The 17,016-nt window shown below is 34.6% G+C and overlaps 1 protein-coding gene across 5 annotated transcripts in view; it reads left to right on the forward strand.

Annotated features, from left to right (window-relative positions):
- Positions 1-7,739: 7,739 nt before the first annotated feature.
- The window catches only part of GABRG2 (gamma-aminobutyric acid type A receptor subunit gamma2), a 106,691-nt gene continuing 97,414 nt past the window's right edge, over positions 7,740-17,016 (forward strand). For all 5 annotated transcript variants that reach the window (XM_055324778.1, XM_055324780.1, XM_055324779.1 and 2 more), the window contains exon 1: positions 7,740-7,846. In XM_055324778.1, coding sequence (XP_055180753.1) covers positions 7,740-7,846 — 107 coding nt within the window. The remainder of the gene's footprint in view (positions 7,847-17,016) is intronic.

Consider the following 17,016-nt stretch of genomic DNA (forward strand, 5'->3'; position numbering starts at 1 on the left):
TATATATATATTTGTGTGTATATATATTTGTATGTGTCTATGTGTGCATGTATAAATTACTCTTAAGATTATTGCTAAATGTATTTTTCCATTTTATAAATATGGCATGGAATCTGATTATCCATCCTCCTACTGATATTTGAAGTGTTCCAAATGTAATAAATCTTCTACAGAATTTTTGTACCAAACTTTTGGTAGGGGCACATATCTTTTATTCTTTGATAAATACCTTGATATAGAATCACTTGGTCATATGGTAAGTGAATGTTTAATATTGTAAGAAATTGCCAAAATCTTTTGCAAATGGTTATACCATTTTACATTCTCATCAGAAAATGTATGAATTTTAGTTGCTCTCTACCCTCAAAAAATTTGGTATTGCCAGCTTTGTTAATAAGAAATGATATCATTGTGGTTTCAGTTCATATTTTGTTGATGCATTCTGACAATGAGAACTTTTTCATATGCTTATTAGATACACATACAATTTTTTCATTAGATATATATTCAAGTATTTTTTTAACGATTTTATTTATTTATTCATGAGAGACATGGGGTGGGGGTGGGCAGAGACACAAGCAGAGGGAGAAGCAGGCTCCATACAGGGAGCCCCATGCGGGCCTTGATCCCGAGACCCCAGGATCATGCATGCCCTGGGCCAAGGGCAGGCGCTAAACCGCTGAGCCACCCAGGGATCCCCTATTCAAGTATTTTGACCAGTTTTATTAGGTCGTTTGCATTTTATTAATAAGATATAAGATATCTTTATGTATGCTGGATACAAGTTCTTTGTTGGATATTTTCATTGTTATACTTTTTTCCTGTATGTGACTTGCCTTTTCAATATTTTTAGTACAATCTTTTGATGAATAGAAATTTAAATTTTTCTGAAGTCCCAGCTTATCAATGCCATATTTTATGCTTTATGATTTTTATACATTCTCTAAGAAATTTTTGCCTACCTCAAAGTCATGAAGATAGTTTTTCTTTTTAAAAACCGTAAGTTTTAGCTTTTTTTTTTAAAAAAAAATATTTATTCATGAAAGACAGAGAGAGAGAGAGAGAGAGAGAGAGAGAGAGGCAGAGAGGCAGAGACATAGGCAGAGGGAGAAGCAGGCTCCATGCAGGGAGCCTGACATGAAACTCAATCCTGGGACTTCAGGATCATGCCCTGAGTGGAAGGCAGATCCTCAACCACTGAGCAACCCAGGTGCCCCAAGTTTTAGCTTTTTCATGTATGATGGAGTAAAAGACAAAGGTTATTTTAAAAAAAATTACCCATTTTGAGACCACCTGGCAGGCTCAGTTAGTAGAACATATGACTCAATTTCAAGGTTATGAGTTCAAGCCCTATGTTGAGCATGGAGCCTACTTAAAAAATAATAATAAAATAAAATTTACCATTATTAGGAGCAATAATATTCCAACATTATTGTTTTAAAATATTAGATTGTCCCCTTTGAAATGCCTCATCTTTATTGAAAGTCAAATGAGTATGTATATGTAGAACTCATTTATTCTTTTTCTAGCTTCTAAAGCCAGAAGCTTAGATAATTGATTTTAAGTTTTCTCCTCTTTTATATACTGACAGTTATGAATTTCCTCCAGGTTTTGCTTGAGCTCCACAAAACAAATTTAAGAGGTTGCATTTTCATTTGTTTTGAGGCAAATGTGTTTCCACTTTGATCTATGAATTATTTAGAAGGATACTGTTCAATTTTCAAAATTTTGGGAACTTTTCTACCTATTATTGATTTCCAACTGAATTCTGTTGTAGTAAGAAAATATACACTCTAAGCTTTCAAAATTTTAAAATTTATTGAGGGTTATTTTTGAACAGTTGAAAAGTATGTACATTTGTTAATTTACTCTGCAATTATTGAGTATAGAGTTCTATAAATGAGAAGTCAGAAGACTTTTTTAATATTGCCAGCTGTGATTGTGGGATATATCTATTTTTCCTGTCAAGTACTGACTTTTCCTGTCAGTTTTTTTGCTTCATTTTATTTTAAGCTCTATTATCAGGTGTGTAAAATTTTATATAAATTTTTTTGTCTTCTTGATGAATTAATCCTTTTGTCATTATAATAAATAGCACTTTGGGGATCCTGGGTGGCCCAGTTAACTGTCTGCCTTCAGCTCAGATCATGGTCTCAGGGTCCTGGGATGGAGCCCTATATCAGGCTCCCTGATCAGCAGGGCCTGCTTGTTCCCCTCTCCAAGCCCCTCCCCCTCAGCTCATTTTTCTCTCTAATAAATAAAAAGTCTTAAAAAAATAGCTATTTATCTCTTCTAATAATTCTTTTATTCATAACTATTTTCAGCCATTATTTTGCTATTTTTATTATCCTTGTCTCATTATTTTCTCCCCATTCTGTTATTTTCTGCTGCCTTTGCCTTATTATTTTTTAGTATTTGGTTTTAATTTCTCTAATGATTTTTATCTATACTTTTATATTATTTCCAGTGATGCTTTAAGGATTGCCATATTCATCTTTATCAAAGTCTATTTACAGTTGCTAACAGGTCATTTGATGAAATAGAAGAATTTGTAACAGTATAACTTAACCCCAACTCTGGGATACTTTATGCCACTATACATATATGGGCTATAAACTCTAATATGAATTATTATAACATGCATTTAAAAGTCAGGTCTCTTTTAAAGGGAACACAATAAAAACTTTTTTACCCCAAATATTAACGATTTTCCATGCTCTTCATTTGTGTATATCTAGGTTTCCATAAGGTATCACTTTCCCTCAGCCTAAAGAATTTCCTTTATTTCTATCTCAGCTCTGCTGGTGACAAATTCTCTCAGCCTTTGTTTATTTGAAAAAAAAATTTTCAAGTTTTTAAAATTTTATTTTATTTTTTTAGAGATTTTTAAAATTTTATTTTAATTCAATTTGTAAACATATAGAACACCTTTTTTTTTTTCCATTTTGAAGGATCCATTTACTAGATATAGAATTCTATGTGTATGTTTTCTTTCAAAACTTCAAAGATGTCACCCACTGTTTCCAGGCCCTAATTGTTTTGATCAGTCAACCATCATTGCATTGTTAGCCACTAGCAATGAATGTGTTTCATTGTTTCTGGATATTTTTTAAGTTTTCATTTAATCTTTAGTTTTTAGATGTGTGACTATAAAGTTTCCATGAGTTTTCATGTTTACCCTGCTTGGAGTCCACTGAACTTCTTGGATCTAATGTAATATATTTTTTTAATCAATTTTGGGAAATTTTTTGGCCATTATTACTTTAAATATGCTTCTGCTTTATTTTTTATTATTTTTTTATGCTTCTGCCTTATTCTTTCTTCTCCTTCCACACTACTTTGTAAGGAGGCTTGATATTGTTACACAGGTTTTTAATCACCCTTTAACTTTCTTTGAACATTTTCCTGTGATTTTTATGGTAGATAATTTTTATTGATTTATCTTCAGGTCTATTGATTATTTATTTCTTCTACTATCCTGAAATTGCCAATCTGTTATTAAAACTCATGCATAAACTTCTCCTTGCAGTGTTTGTAAAGTTCTAGAATTTTCTATTTTTAAAAATAGTTTCTATTTCTTTTCTGAGAGTCCCTACTGTATGTACACTCATTGACCACTTAAACGTCATAACCATGTTCTTCCTTTTAAGTGACTGAACTACTTAAAATAGTGGACCAAATATCCCTTATTTTCTAATTGCATCTCAGGTTTTGTTGGTTTACATTCAATGCTATTTTCTTTAAAATGTGTTCTATTACCCTGTACTTTGTGTGTCTTATTTTTTTGCCATTTATCAAATAATTTAAACATGTATCAATACAATTTATATATTATTGGCATTCTGATTTTTAATTGTCTTCTAAAGAATGTTGATTTTTTTTTTATTTTTGTTTTATTAGGAATTAAGTTACTAGCAAATGACTTTCATCTGGCACAGAATTAGTTTATGCTGTTTTCAGGCTAGTTTCAGTTTTGTCCTTAGGTTTAGAGCAAGTCCTTAGTCCTAGAATAGAGAAGAGTTGTGGTCCTTCCAGGGTTTTTAGGGTAAGTATGAAGTATTTATTATGATCCTTAAACTTGGTGGATTCAAACTCCAAACTCCGTGTCTTCTGCAGTGAGTGGCAGCTGAAATACTGGCTCAGCTTTTTCAGTCTTGCAATTTTTGCTTTTTCACGCTTCTTGGCATCTTTTCCCCCTTTTATCCAAAAACAAACATCTAATGTAAGTTTGTATATATATTTTGCATGTATATTTGGAATCATACCTCTCTTGGTTGTAACTTTTTTTCTGTGATTCCTTCCTTCAATTTGAGTGGCTCTGGCAGCCCCACACCCCTCCTTTTAAAACTCAAAACAGTAAGATTGCTGCCTTCTGACTTTTAGCCATCCTGTCCCTTTGGGATTGAGGGTTTCCCTGGGATGTGGGACTTCCTGTGCTAACACCATGCAAATTGATGGCAAATAAGGAAACTTTGGTTATCCTTAAACTGCCTTCAGTGGAAAAAAACCACATAATCTTAGATCTCCAATTCGGTTTCATCCTTCTGTGGTCAAATGTTCAACACTTTCTACTTGCTTTTTGTGGCTTTCTAGGATTTTGCACAATTATTTATTTCATGTTTTGTTCACCACTTATAATTATTATCTGTAGGATGGCTAGCCAATTTCATCATTACCAGAACTAGAACCTAAGTATATGTCTGAATTCCCCAAGTGATAAGAGATTGGCTATCAACAACCAAAGTGGTCCAACTTTTGACCACATAATTGACTTTTGAGCATAGTAATAGCAATAAAATATGTCAAATTAAAAGTGAAAATGAAATTTTATTCAGAAAAAAAATAAACTTCAAAATGAATCTGCAGCATATTGACAATGGTTTGCTTGGATGACAGGGTGTAGGTAGTAGTTTTTTCCTATTTTACAATAATTTTTAAATTTTTGTATAAATGTATGCACATGAATACATATATTATTTGCAGTGAAAGGATAGGCATGCTTACCACATAATGGTTATTTAAATATGGTATTATTATGGTATTATAAGCATATTTTCTTAAAAATGGGCAGGAATAAATGTAACTGAACGGTAATTTAAAAAATTAATGGATAAGATGTCCTACAATTACTAATGGCATTAATGTGTATTGCAAAATGTATCTTAGACAATACATTAAAATAATCTTCTTCAGAGCACCCACCAGTTAGTAGACCTGCAGAGGCAAACTGAAGTCTAACCAAGAATAGTGCAGGTAAAATTGTGCCCAAATACTATAAAAAGTATACTAAAAGTAAAATTTCCTCTTAATTTTCTTAATTTGCTGAGAGATATTCCATTATTAAAATAGATTAGAATCTCTAGAGATCATGAAGATACTGATAAGGGGTCAGTATATGAATTACTGCTTTGGAAAGTGTTAACATTCATTCTCCCAGATTAATATGCTTATCACTAAACCTGGGGGCAAAAACTTACATTGCAAAATTGAACATATCCTATATAGTAGAAGGCAGAATTTCACATCAATTTTTATATGGTATGAAACAATATTTGTAACCTAATGTTCTGCATGTATTTGGTGTGTCCTCCTTTGTGTTTTAAAAATTATGACATTTCTCATAATTTTATTCCCATTTCCTTGGCAACTCTAACTGGAACGGAGCAGTGGAATCTCCATTCCAATGGGTTATAGCCACTCCAGTGTGTAAGTTTTCCACCACTTTACTAATTCAGAAACAGTCCTTTTCTTTCATTTATCTCACTGGTTTGGTTTTGGTAGGCATCTGGCCTTGTCCTAAAACAATGCAATATAATTATCTTCACCAAAAACAAAGATACACTATTAACAACCCAGCACCTTTTTGTAAATAAATGTAAATATAAGGGGGGACCAAAGTTCCTCACAGCGCAGCAAGGAACAAGAGAATTACAAAGATAGGGATTTACATTTGTTCTCCCTCTATTTTAATCACAATAGAAAGAAGTCAATTACTGCCTGTGAATATTGTTGTTTTGATTGGATTTTATTCAAATGCCATAAAACAAGCCTGCTTTCTAAAGGCATGCAGGATTCCAGGTGTGTCTGTTAGGCTCGTTTTGCTTCATTGTTAGAAAGAGTGTCCTCAATTTCTGTCATTGGCAGGAGCTGTTAGTAATTCTGCTTTCCTTGGGCAGTTTTTAGGGTTGCAGATGGAGTGTGGACCTACTCATTTTATGTTCTATTCCTATGTTTCATGGACTCCATACTCAAGTTACTACCTGGAAGACTTTCTTTTTGGAGAAAACACACAGGTTTTGAAATGACTCCCTGCTTTATACCGGCAAGGGGTTTGATTTGTCCTCTTCACCATCTTTCCATGAACATCTTTGCTGTGGTCTAGACCCTACAGAAAACTTGAAACAGTCTTTCACTTTCTTTTTTATGATGAGTAATGGGGTTTCCTCTGTGGCAGATGAACTAGGATGGTACAGAAGGATATCTCCCATGTATCGGTATCCATGGTAACATTCTAAGCAAGAAGGAAGCATGCTAACACGACTCATCTACCCCACAAATTTTCAAGATTGTCACCAAGCAGAGTGAAAAAAGTCAATCCCCACATAGCAAATCTTTTATATTGTTAAATGTCCTCTTGACCTCCCCTCCTTGTCCAACTGTCTTAAAAAAGCAGCCACTATTTTGTGGTTTATATTCTCAAGCAGCTATCTTGATGCAGTTATATTCTTCAACCTTCAAGTAGTTTGTGTCTTTATATTTTCAGTGAGGATGGGAACAGAAAAGGGTGTAAATCCTGGGGAGTATGGGATTTTTTTCACGTCTTTTAATTCTATCAATGTTTTCTCTTTTCATTCAAATTGAAAATTCACCAAATCTGTTTCCCTACAGGATGCTTTACAGAGAAACAGCCATCACCCCCCCCCACTGTCTGCCCCTCCTCCCCCTACAGTGTAATCATGATTTGTAAGACTGCATGATTTTAATAAGGATTCTTGGCAGATCTAATGATACAAGCCTTCTGTCATTGGTGATATAGTTTACCAGCTTGTTAGGGCATCTCTTGTCCCCCATGAAAGTCAGTCCTTCCATGCTTATGTGTGCAGTAAGGAGTTTAAAAGCACTGGGAAGACACCACGCATGTGTTAATTTGTGCTGCAGCAGCAAGCATCACTTCCACTTTGACCTCATAGTTAATCTGCGTGATAGTTAATCGTGCAGAGACACTTTGATTTTTAAAATATCTTTTAAACACACACACACACACACACACACACACACACACATACACACACAGCCCTAGTCCTGCCTTCCTCTTCTAGAAGAAAAAAATTCAAAACAGAACAAACAAATAAACAGACCTAAAATGAAGGACCAGGAGGAGTATGTGTGAGTGTGAGGGACATGAGTATGTGTAGAGTGTGCGCGCATCTCTTTCCCTTATTTGTCTTGGTGTGCGTCTCTCCCTGTACCCTCCCCCTGCCTCAAATACATTATTCCCCCAGACTTGGAAGCCGCTCCCAGAGCTGACGCTTTGATGGTATCTGCAAGCGTTTGTGCTGATCTTATTTCTGCCCCCTGAATATTAATTCCAGAGCTGGTGGCAATACAGCTCTCCAGTGACGGGACCTACTAGAGGCAGGTGGGGGGAGCCACCATCAGATCATAAGCATAATAATAATACAAAGGGGAGGGATTCTTCTGCAACCGAGAGACTAGAGGCAGAGGAGGAAAAAAAAGCGATGAGTTCGACAAATATATGGAGCACAGGAAGCTCAGAATACTCGACTCCTGTATTTTCACAGAAAATGACGGTGTGGATTCTGCTCCTGCTATCGCTCTATCCCGGGTAAGATGTGCTGTTTTCAGCGTTGTTTTGTTCCGGAGACGTGGGGGAGGGGGTAAGGATGTGGAACTAGGGAGACCACCCAGATTTTAAACACTATTCTAGGATATGGGGTTATAATTTAGGGGACTGTGAAAATATAGGGTAGAAAAGAGAGGGAGGAAAGAGGAAGGTCACTTTCGTTTATTTATTGATTTATTGGATTTTATTTGTTTTGTTTTAGAGTTGAAAAGCTAACGTCATAAAGACTTTGTGTTTGGGGATTAGCATTTTGATAATATTGCAATTTGATGTCGAGGTGGGCTGTGCTGGTACTTGCTGGGATATGAGGCCATGTTGGAGGCGTTTGGGTGGGGGTCTGGAGGAGAAAACTGCAAATGGGATCCTGGCAAACACATAGGAGATGTTTGTGCTTATGTGTGTGTATGCGGAGGAGGGGTTCTGTTTCTGTACAGCAAAGTATTGCTTGTTTCTGCACCTGGGCATTCTCTATTCAGCCCCATTGACCCGGCAGCAGATTCCCTGATGGGCAAACATGGTTCAGCACCAGGGACAGCAGTCCTGGTTAGGGCCGAAAGGAAAGCTTATCTAGCCCCATAGGATATCTAATTCTATACAGGACATCCTTACAGTACAGACCAAAGGCCAACGGAGCCAAGGAGCACTAATGACCTCTGGGAGCCCTATTATGATTTTCCTACCCCCTCCTTGAAGATGGGAGGGGGCTTGGGAGTGGAGAATGTAGCTGATGATGCATAGAGGATATATGACGAGAAAAGAGTTGGTCTTACTGCAATATTGAAAAATAAGCTGAACCAGGTAAATGTTAAGCAAAATTGTGAAGTTAAGCATCGATGTCTTAAAGCCTTGCTGCACTAAATGGAAAAAAATGGGAAGGGGGGAATGAATTCCCCAAAACCCTGAGCTAGTGAGTGCTCTGAAGTGTTTTGCACCTAAATTTTCTTGAACTTCATTGCACCAAAAGTATCAGGGGAATATTCCTCCCCACTTACAGTTTATTATCTACACACCTAAACAGCCAATGGTACCACACACATACATTCCCTCAGGATGTCCAGCCAGGACCAAAGGCAAGTTAGTGGTTGACTACATTTCTTGCTTTCTTCTATACTGTCATTTTGAAATAAAGCTCTATAAGAATTAGTCTCATAACCCCCACTCCTCAAAAGAAAAAAAAAAAAAAGAAGAGAAAAAAATAGCTATAGAAGAAATCAAACCATTTGCCCTAAGGTTTTCATGGGAGTTGACACTCTTATGTAGTATTGTAACAAAAGGAAATAAAAAGGATTAGGGGTTTAACTATTATTTTATTTTAAAAATTCTAGTTAACTTCTCTGGTCCTCCATTCCCTAGGGTTGATAATGGGAGATGCAGATTTTTGATTAAGAAGAGACCCAGGAAAACAAGTGTGAAAGCTTTTTTTTTTTTTTTTGAAGTTTCTAAGCAGAGATAGGGTCTGCTTAATTATTTCAGCACTTTTTATATCTTTCTCCTTTACTTTAAGATAGAATGTATTTTCATTAAGAGTATGAAATTAAGTAGGTTTCTTAGAAGTGGAGGACAGGCTTTTATTGGAAATGTTTCATGTGCAATACATTTGGGTGGGATCTTGAAAAAACATTTTTTTTATTTAAAATTCACACATATTTTTCTGTTTAACATGTGTAGCTCTTAATTTGTTTCAGAAGTTAGTTGACAGTTGCTTATGGGTAGAAAATAATTCTCATATTCTTAGCATTTATGAAACCTGTGGATTGAAATCTAGACAGGACATAGGGAAATAGACATGAGTAGAAAGGAAAGACCTATCTTAGTAAACAATTTTTTAACTAAATGGATGAATACATTATTATTTATTTCTAATAGCCTTATTTTAATGGAAATATATGTAGTTTTATTATTATTCATAATAGTATCATGTTTAAGATGTCTTTCTGTTGCCACAGCTTGAACTTTTTTTCCCAATATTATATAAAAAGTAAAGCTTAGTGATACATTTTAAGTTTCAATTCTTTGCATAATAGCCTAGATGAGCTTTGTAAATAGCTCTGATTAATAGGAACTATGTGTCATGTAAACTCTTCAGTAGGATTTTCACATTTTCTCAGAAATGAGACAGAATGTAGTCATTGCAGTTTAGTGCAGAGAATGTGATCAGAGTTTCAGTTTGCTGCAATCCCATTAAAAAAAAAAGCCATTAGAGTGGCTGAATACGCTGAATGGAAATAGAAGCTTTGAGGTCTAAAGCTGATTCTAAAGAAGGACATCTGGGAATATGTGGGATCCTAGGAATCAATTTAAAGGAGGCATTTTGGGTAAATAGTGGAGAGTTGAAGAGGAACTAAAGAAACAGATTTCATTGACTTTCATTTACATAACTGCAGAGTAAGTTTCTTTCCTTTATTAAATTGATTAAATTTATTATGTTTTTATACAATAATAAAATGAGGAAGGATATAAAGCATTGAGATGAGGATGTTACTAGCTAATACCTCTTCTTATGTGTGAAATATTAATTTCTGAACCTCAAAGTTATATAAACTGTCCTTTATCTTGTATATAGTACTATCAAAAGAGTCACTTAGAAAACTTGCTAAAATGGAGATTACTGAACCATACACTGAAAGATTCTGAATCATTATGTCTGGGTTGGAATTCAGGAACATACTCTAGACCACACATTGAAGAAAAGTGTTACTTACTTTGCTGATTTCTAAAAGTTTAGTTATCACCATATTTAATATTTACAAGTGCATTGATTATTGCTAATTCATTATTCAACTGAGCATGAGTCGATTTCACATACAGATTTTTTTTTAATCACTGGGTATATTATACAAACCACAAAGAATAAGGAATACTTATAAAGAATTTTAATAAGCCCAACTCATGTATAAGGAAATATTGGCTGAAAAATAAATATGCATAGATGTATGAACGTGTGTAATTATATTCATAACTGCATACACCCCATGCACAACTATTCTACATATAGGTTTTAAAACAAATTTCACAATTTTATAAACTCTTTCAATGTAACTACATCCCATCTCAGAGTAAAAATACCTTAACAAGAAGAATTAGAGATAAAACAGAAAAAATTTTAGAATAAACAGGAATTAAGTGTCAAAAGTAAATATACTTTTATTTCTATTAGAGTAAGATTTTTATAACATAAGAATTTTTTTTCAAGGACAGATTGGAGATTTATTTGATTGACTTTTTGATACTCAGTCTAACTCTTACTTTGAAGAAATTTGAGTTAAAGATTTCTAAATATTTTCTTATCTGTTGCCTCAACAGAAATGCTTCAGGAGACTTTTCTTGTGAGCTGCTAAAGTTTTTTATCCCATAACCAATTTTTTTCATAGTTTTAACTTTAACAGGCTATGATACCACATGTAGAGGGGATATTGTGATTCAATATCACAATAATTAACAGAATTAATCTCTACATACAACCTTACTCTAAATTATTTCCTCAGCATACTTAATTGTTTAGTTGTAGATACAGCATTTCAAATAATCTAGCCTGAGACAAACATCGACCTGGAAAAAAAAAAGAAGAAAAGAAATATTGTCACCCACTATTTCTCAGACTCCAGCTGCCCACCATCCTCTAGATAAAACATTTAGATTATAGACAGGAGTTTAAGAATTGGCTTTTAATTAAAAAGTTATATAAATGTCTCTTTGGATATCTTAGACTTCATTTAGAATAATATCAAAATAATTGAATTACAGAATATTTAGTCATAGATGTCTCCATTCTACACACTTGAAAATTTTCTATGTCAAGAATTTTTCGAATTGAAATTAAGTCTAACTTTGAAGACTTTATCTTTGTTGTAAATATAATAGTAGGGGCTATGGCTTCTTGTCACTGTCACAATTTCCTAGCCATTCCAAGACAGAATTTTCACAGTTTAAATACACATACTTGTGGCTAAAGGGTAACAGGTATATATTTTTGTCTCACTACATAGACTGGTTCTACAACCAAACTTGAGTTCATGGCAGGATTTCAATTATTATAAAGGATCTTTGCTTAAAAAGCATTCTTGTTTTCCCCACTATTATGGTATTTGGTATTCATATGGTTTTCCTTATTAATGGGTGGAGAGTGTAATATCAGCACTACATATTTAGCGTTTACATGGCACTTTATCTATAGAGTTATACAATGATTTTTATAATGATATAGAATTATTACCATATTTTTTGCACTCTTATCATAATACTATAAGGATTAATATGGTTGGGAGTTAAATTTTATTTTTACTCTAAGCCACTAATGTATAACTTAAGGCTTTTTATTTTCTTTTAAAGGATATTTATTCTCTAGAATATGGGAGAAATGAATAGCAAATAACCCTCCCAGTAAAGTCAACTGGAGAGGCCTTTTATATTTCAAAACAATCCAAGTATTTTCTTACCTTTGGAAAGAAAATGGCTGGTTATACTTGTGTAATTTGGATTATTGCCCTAGGAATGTGACTAGAGAAGTCTTAATCCTGCTCTCAACTAATATGCAAGGACACTTGAACTAGTGCTTTAATTTCTCCATATCTATTCCCTACGGTTATGGGAAAGAAAATACTATCTTCCTTATCAAACTCATGAGACTAGAGAGAGAATAAGAATGTGCATACAAATATTCTCAGATATAAATGAGGCTCCAATTTCTGGTTATAACTTCATATTCCTCTAAAATTAATGCTTATGCACTTTGATATTTTCATACCAAAGTTAATCAAGCAGTTGTTTATATGATTGAGGTGATCAAAAATGTCAACTGTAAATATTTACATATTGCAGATAGGAGCACCTGGGTAGCTCATTTGGTTAAGCCTCAGACTCTCAATTTTGGCTCAGGTCTTTATCTCAGTATCATGAGACTGAACCCCATGTAGGGCTCCATGCTCAGTGCAGAGTTCATCCCTCTCTCCCATTGCACCCCTACCCCGACTCCTGCTTGGCTAAGTGTGTGCGTGCACTCACTCTCTAAAATAAATAAATAAAATATTATTTATTTTTTTAAATTTATTTTATTCTTTTAAAGGTTTTATTTATTTATGAGAGAGAGAGAGGGGCAGAGACAGAGACAGAGGGAAAGGGAGAAGCAGGCTCCATGCAGGGAGCCTGATATGGAACTCGATCCAGGGATCGGGGGATCATGCCCTGAGCTGAAGGCAGATGCTCAGCTGCTAAGCCACCCAGGCATCACAATAAAATCTTTAAAAAAAAAAATATGTACCGAAGATAGAGATATCCAGATATCAAAGCAATAATATTATTTCTACTTTAATATAGTTGCTTTGATTTCATCTTTCATTTTTTCTAAGGATTTTTGTAGATCTTTAATTTCATGTCTTTTATTGATGATGCTTAAAATCTGCCTGAATTTCCCAATAATGTATTTATTGATCATGGTACACTTAGGTAGATATAGTCTAGAAATGATATTTTTCTTCAAACCTCATCTGTTGAATCTCTTTTCCTTATACCTGGAAAATATCTAAAGTAAATCATGTAAATTTTCTTTTTTTTTTCTTTACGATTTTATTTATTTTTTTCATGAGTGACAGAGAGAGAGACAGAGACAGGCAGAAGGAGAGGCAAGCTCCCCGCAGGGAGCCTGATATGCGACTGGATCCCATGACCCTGGGATCACTACCTGAGTCAAAGGCAGATGCTCAACTACTGAGCCACCCAGGTGCCCCAATCTTCTAAGTTTTCTATTTTAGAGTTTAAAATAATCTCATTTTAGGTATTAAACTCTCATCTAAATTCATCTTTCAATCTCCCACTGGGTTTTGCTTTGTTTTTTCTTCTATTCTCTGATCAGGCTTGACCTGAGATTCTTTTAGTCTGACACTTTTTTTTTGTTGTTGTTAGGCTTTTCTTTCTCTCTTATTATGCTGCTCTTGACTTTTTTGTGAGATCGGAGTGGAGAGAAAGAAGATAATTAAAGGATCAGAAAATTCTTTTCTTTTTAAAGATTTTTTAAAATTTATTCATGAGAAACACAGAAAGAGAGAGAGGGGCAGAGACACAGGCAGAGGGAGAAGCAGGGTCCATGCAGGGAGCCCGCTGTGGGACTCAATTCCAGGTCTCCAGGATCACACCCAGGCCCAAGGCGGCACCAAACCGCTGAGCCACCCAGGCTGCCCAGACCAGAAAATTCTTAAGTTGTGTTATCTGTGTAACAAATACGTAAATGCTGAGTTACTCTTTCATTGGGGGGTTGGATGGGTTCTATGAAGATAATCTTCTTTCTCCTTTACACTTTTGGGGAACTCCAGCATTGCACTATTCCCTGACATCATTATGCTATATGATGGCTGATGTCAGATGATACCCCTGCAGTTCCATGCCAAAATACATCTACTCAGATCTTCTCCTAGAATTATATCACCAAATAGATAACTTTAAAAATATGATTCCAACATGACTGTTTTTTGACATCCATCTAGTTTAGAGGAGGGAGGGAAGGAAAGATGGAAGAATGAATGGACTGACAGATGGACTCAGCAAAACTGCCTGTTAGATTCTGGAAGTGAAGATCTTTCTCATTCAGATTCACAGTTGGGGTTATTCAAACTAGCCTATTTACCTTTAGATATTTTTAGGAAAGAATCAGGCTATAGTCTTCATTTGGACTTCTCAGATTATAGAGAATACAGACCAAATTTACCTAAGAGTTTTCTGTCTACTTTGTGTTCATAGAGCACCGAGAAGCAGTTATACAAGTTTTCTATTTGGGGTAGAGATAGTAATTGTCCTTGTTAGTTTTCCATCATGGTAGACATCTATGAGTGGATTTCTTGACTTCCTTTTTTAAAGATTATATTTATTTGAGAGAGAGAAAGAGATAGTAAGAGAGAACACAACCAGGGAGGAGAGGGAGAAACAGGCTCCTCAGTGAGCAAGGAGCCCGATGTGGAGCTAGATCCCAGGACCCCTGGCATCATGATCTGAGCATAAGGCTGATGCTTAACTGACTGAGCCACTCAGGTGCCCTGACTTTTTTAATTGCCTTAAGCTAGAGGTGGTGCAAATATGTCCATGAGAGAAAGAGAATAGGAAATTGCACAGCTCTTTCTACTTGTAGGCCAATAACCTTTTTCTACAAGAATGCCTTTCTCATTGAATCCTTAAACTTCTATTATGTGGCTACATGGTGGGTGAAATAAAAGGAAGCCATGACTGGTTTTTAGCTTTCTCTAAAAAGTTCTGCATCCTTTTGGTAGCCTTCTACATTTATATTAAGTGAGAGTCTAACAATCCTCACCTATTTCTTCCCTGTGGTGAGACATTGGCCATAACAACAGGGATAGTATATTCAATAAAATGTATTTCTCCCAGATATCCACTGGCTAATTCATCTACTTTAAGTCTTTGCTCAAATGTTATCTTCCCAGTGAGTGAGATATTACCCATTATTCAGTGTAATATTGCAAACAGCACTCAACTTTGTACTCAGTTCCACTTTTTCTCTTTTATGCTTTATTCTTCCTTATACTTTGAGGCTTCAGTAATTAAGTAGATAATTTTATACTCTGTTGCTTGTTGGTTTATCATTGTTACTTTTTATTCTCTGTTTCCCTCAGTAGAAGACAGAACTGATAAAAGCAGAGACACTGTTTTGTCTATTTATATAACCTAGGTTTTTAGAGAAGTGCTTTGCCTCTAAAATGTGCTTAATTATTATTTTTAATTAAATAATGTAAATTGCATTTTATTTTCTCTGAAATTTGTTTTCTTTTAAAAAAGGAAGAAAGAAAAATCTTTTTATCTTCCCACCAGTATCTCACTCTAAGTTGAGCATATATAGCGCCAACAAAAACAAAAAAGCAAATAGGACCTACGGTATAGTGTGGGCCTTAAAGACTATAAGCTATGGAGCCACACTTGACCAGAATTTAAATTCCTATTCCTATTACTTGCTGGCCCTCAGTCACCTTCATATAGACCTAGTCTCTTCATATTAAAAAAAAGAAAATAACAATTCTTCATAAGTTTGAGTAGTAATTGATATGATACATGATAAGGGCTTGATACACGGTAGCATCCCTTATATGTTGTATTTGTTGTTATTATTTTTATTACTACTATAGAGTCATTATTTCCCGAGGATATTCCTAGAAGCAGAAGTATCTTCTCTACCTTTGTAAAATGAAAATTTTGGGACACTGCAGGAGAGACTTTCTCAATAAAAATTCTCTAATTTGTCAGCCTCCTATCTTAAGGTGTGTAAGAGAAGAAAATAGGGGAGAGGTCTCTGTTTGTAGAATGCCTATAACAATCATTCATTTTAGATCATTACTGTAAACTTAATACTTCTAACATATGTAGATTAGATCTCTGTATAATAAAATATATGCTGACACATAGAACTTCTTAAAGACAGCTTCCTTAATGATATGCAAAGAAGGATCTTTTTCCAGAGATAGTGTGAAACCACTGTCTGAGTTTCTGAGCAAAATTACCCAACCTATTATTCAGAACAAACCCGTATTGTTACTCTTGATGGCAACATCTGTATTAGATCTGAAATGGAAGCAATAGGTTGAATCTGGAGAGTAATGAGGAAGGGAATAATCCAAGCTAATACTTTACTATTGAAGGTCATGACATTTTTCTTTGAGCCTAATAGATCTGATGATAGAATTAAACTCGACATCATCTGTCACCTAGGTTACTAAATCAGTCACCTACAGTACCTTTCTGATGCCAGTTTTGCTGTCTTATTAATTTACCACACAGCAGAGAGACCTTTCACCTGTCAAATATTTTCTTAAATACATAACTGAAATGTAATAAATTGTTCAGAATTTAAATGTACAGTTAGATGATTTTTTAAGTATAACCACCACTCCTATATACATATGCATAAACACACACACTAGTTTTCTATTTATTTATTTATTTATTTAATTTTTTTTACTAGTTTTCAATATAGTTTCCATCACACCTTTCTTGTGCCCCTTTCCAATTAACTACATCTACTCTGTTTCCTCCCTTCTCCTGATAGTCTCTCTTGTGATTTTTTTCCTCACCACAGACTATTTTTCTCTGTTCTAGAACTTTATATTGATGAAATCAACAGTTTGTGCCTAGCTCCTTTTACTAAGCATATTGTTTTTGAT

The sequence above is a fragment of the Nyctereutes procyonoides genome, unplaced genomic scaffold (assembly GCF_905146905.1).
Source record: "Nyctereutes procyonoides isolate TBG_1078 unplaced genomic scaffold, NYPRO_anot_genome, whole genome shotgun sequence".
Taxonomy (NCBI): domain Eukaryota; kingdom Metazoa; phylum Chordata; class Mammalia; order Carnivora; family Canidae; genus Nyctereutes; species Nyctereutes procyonoides.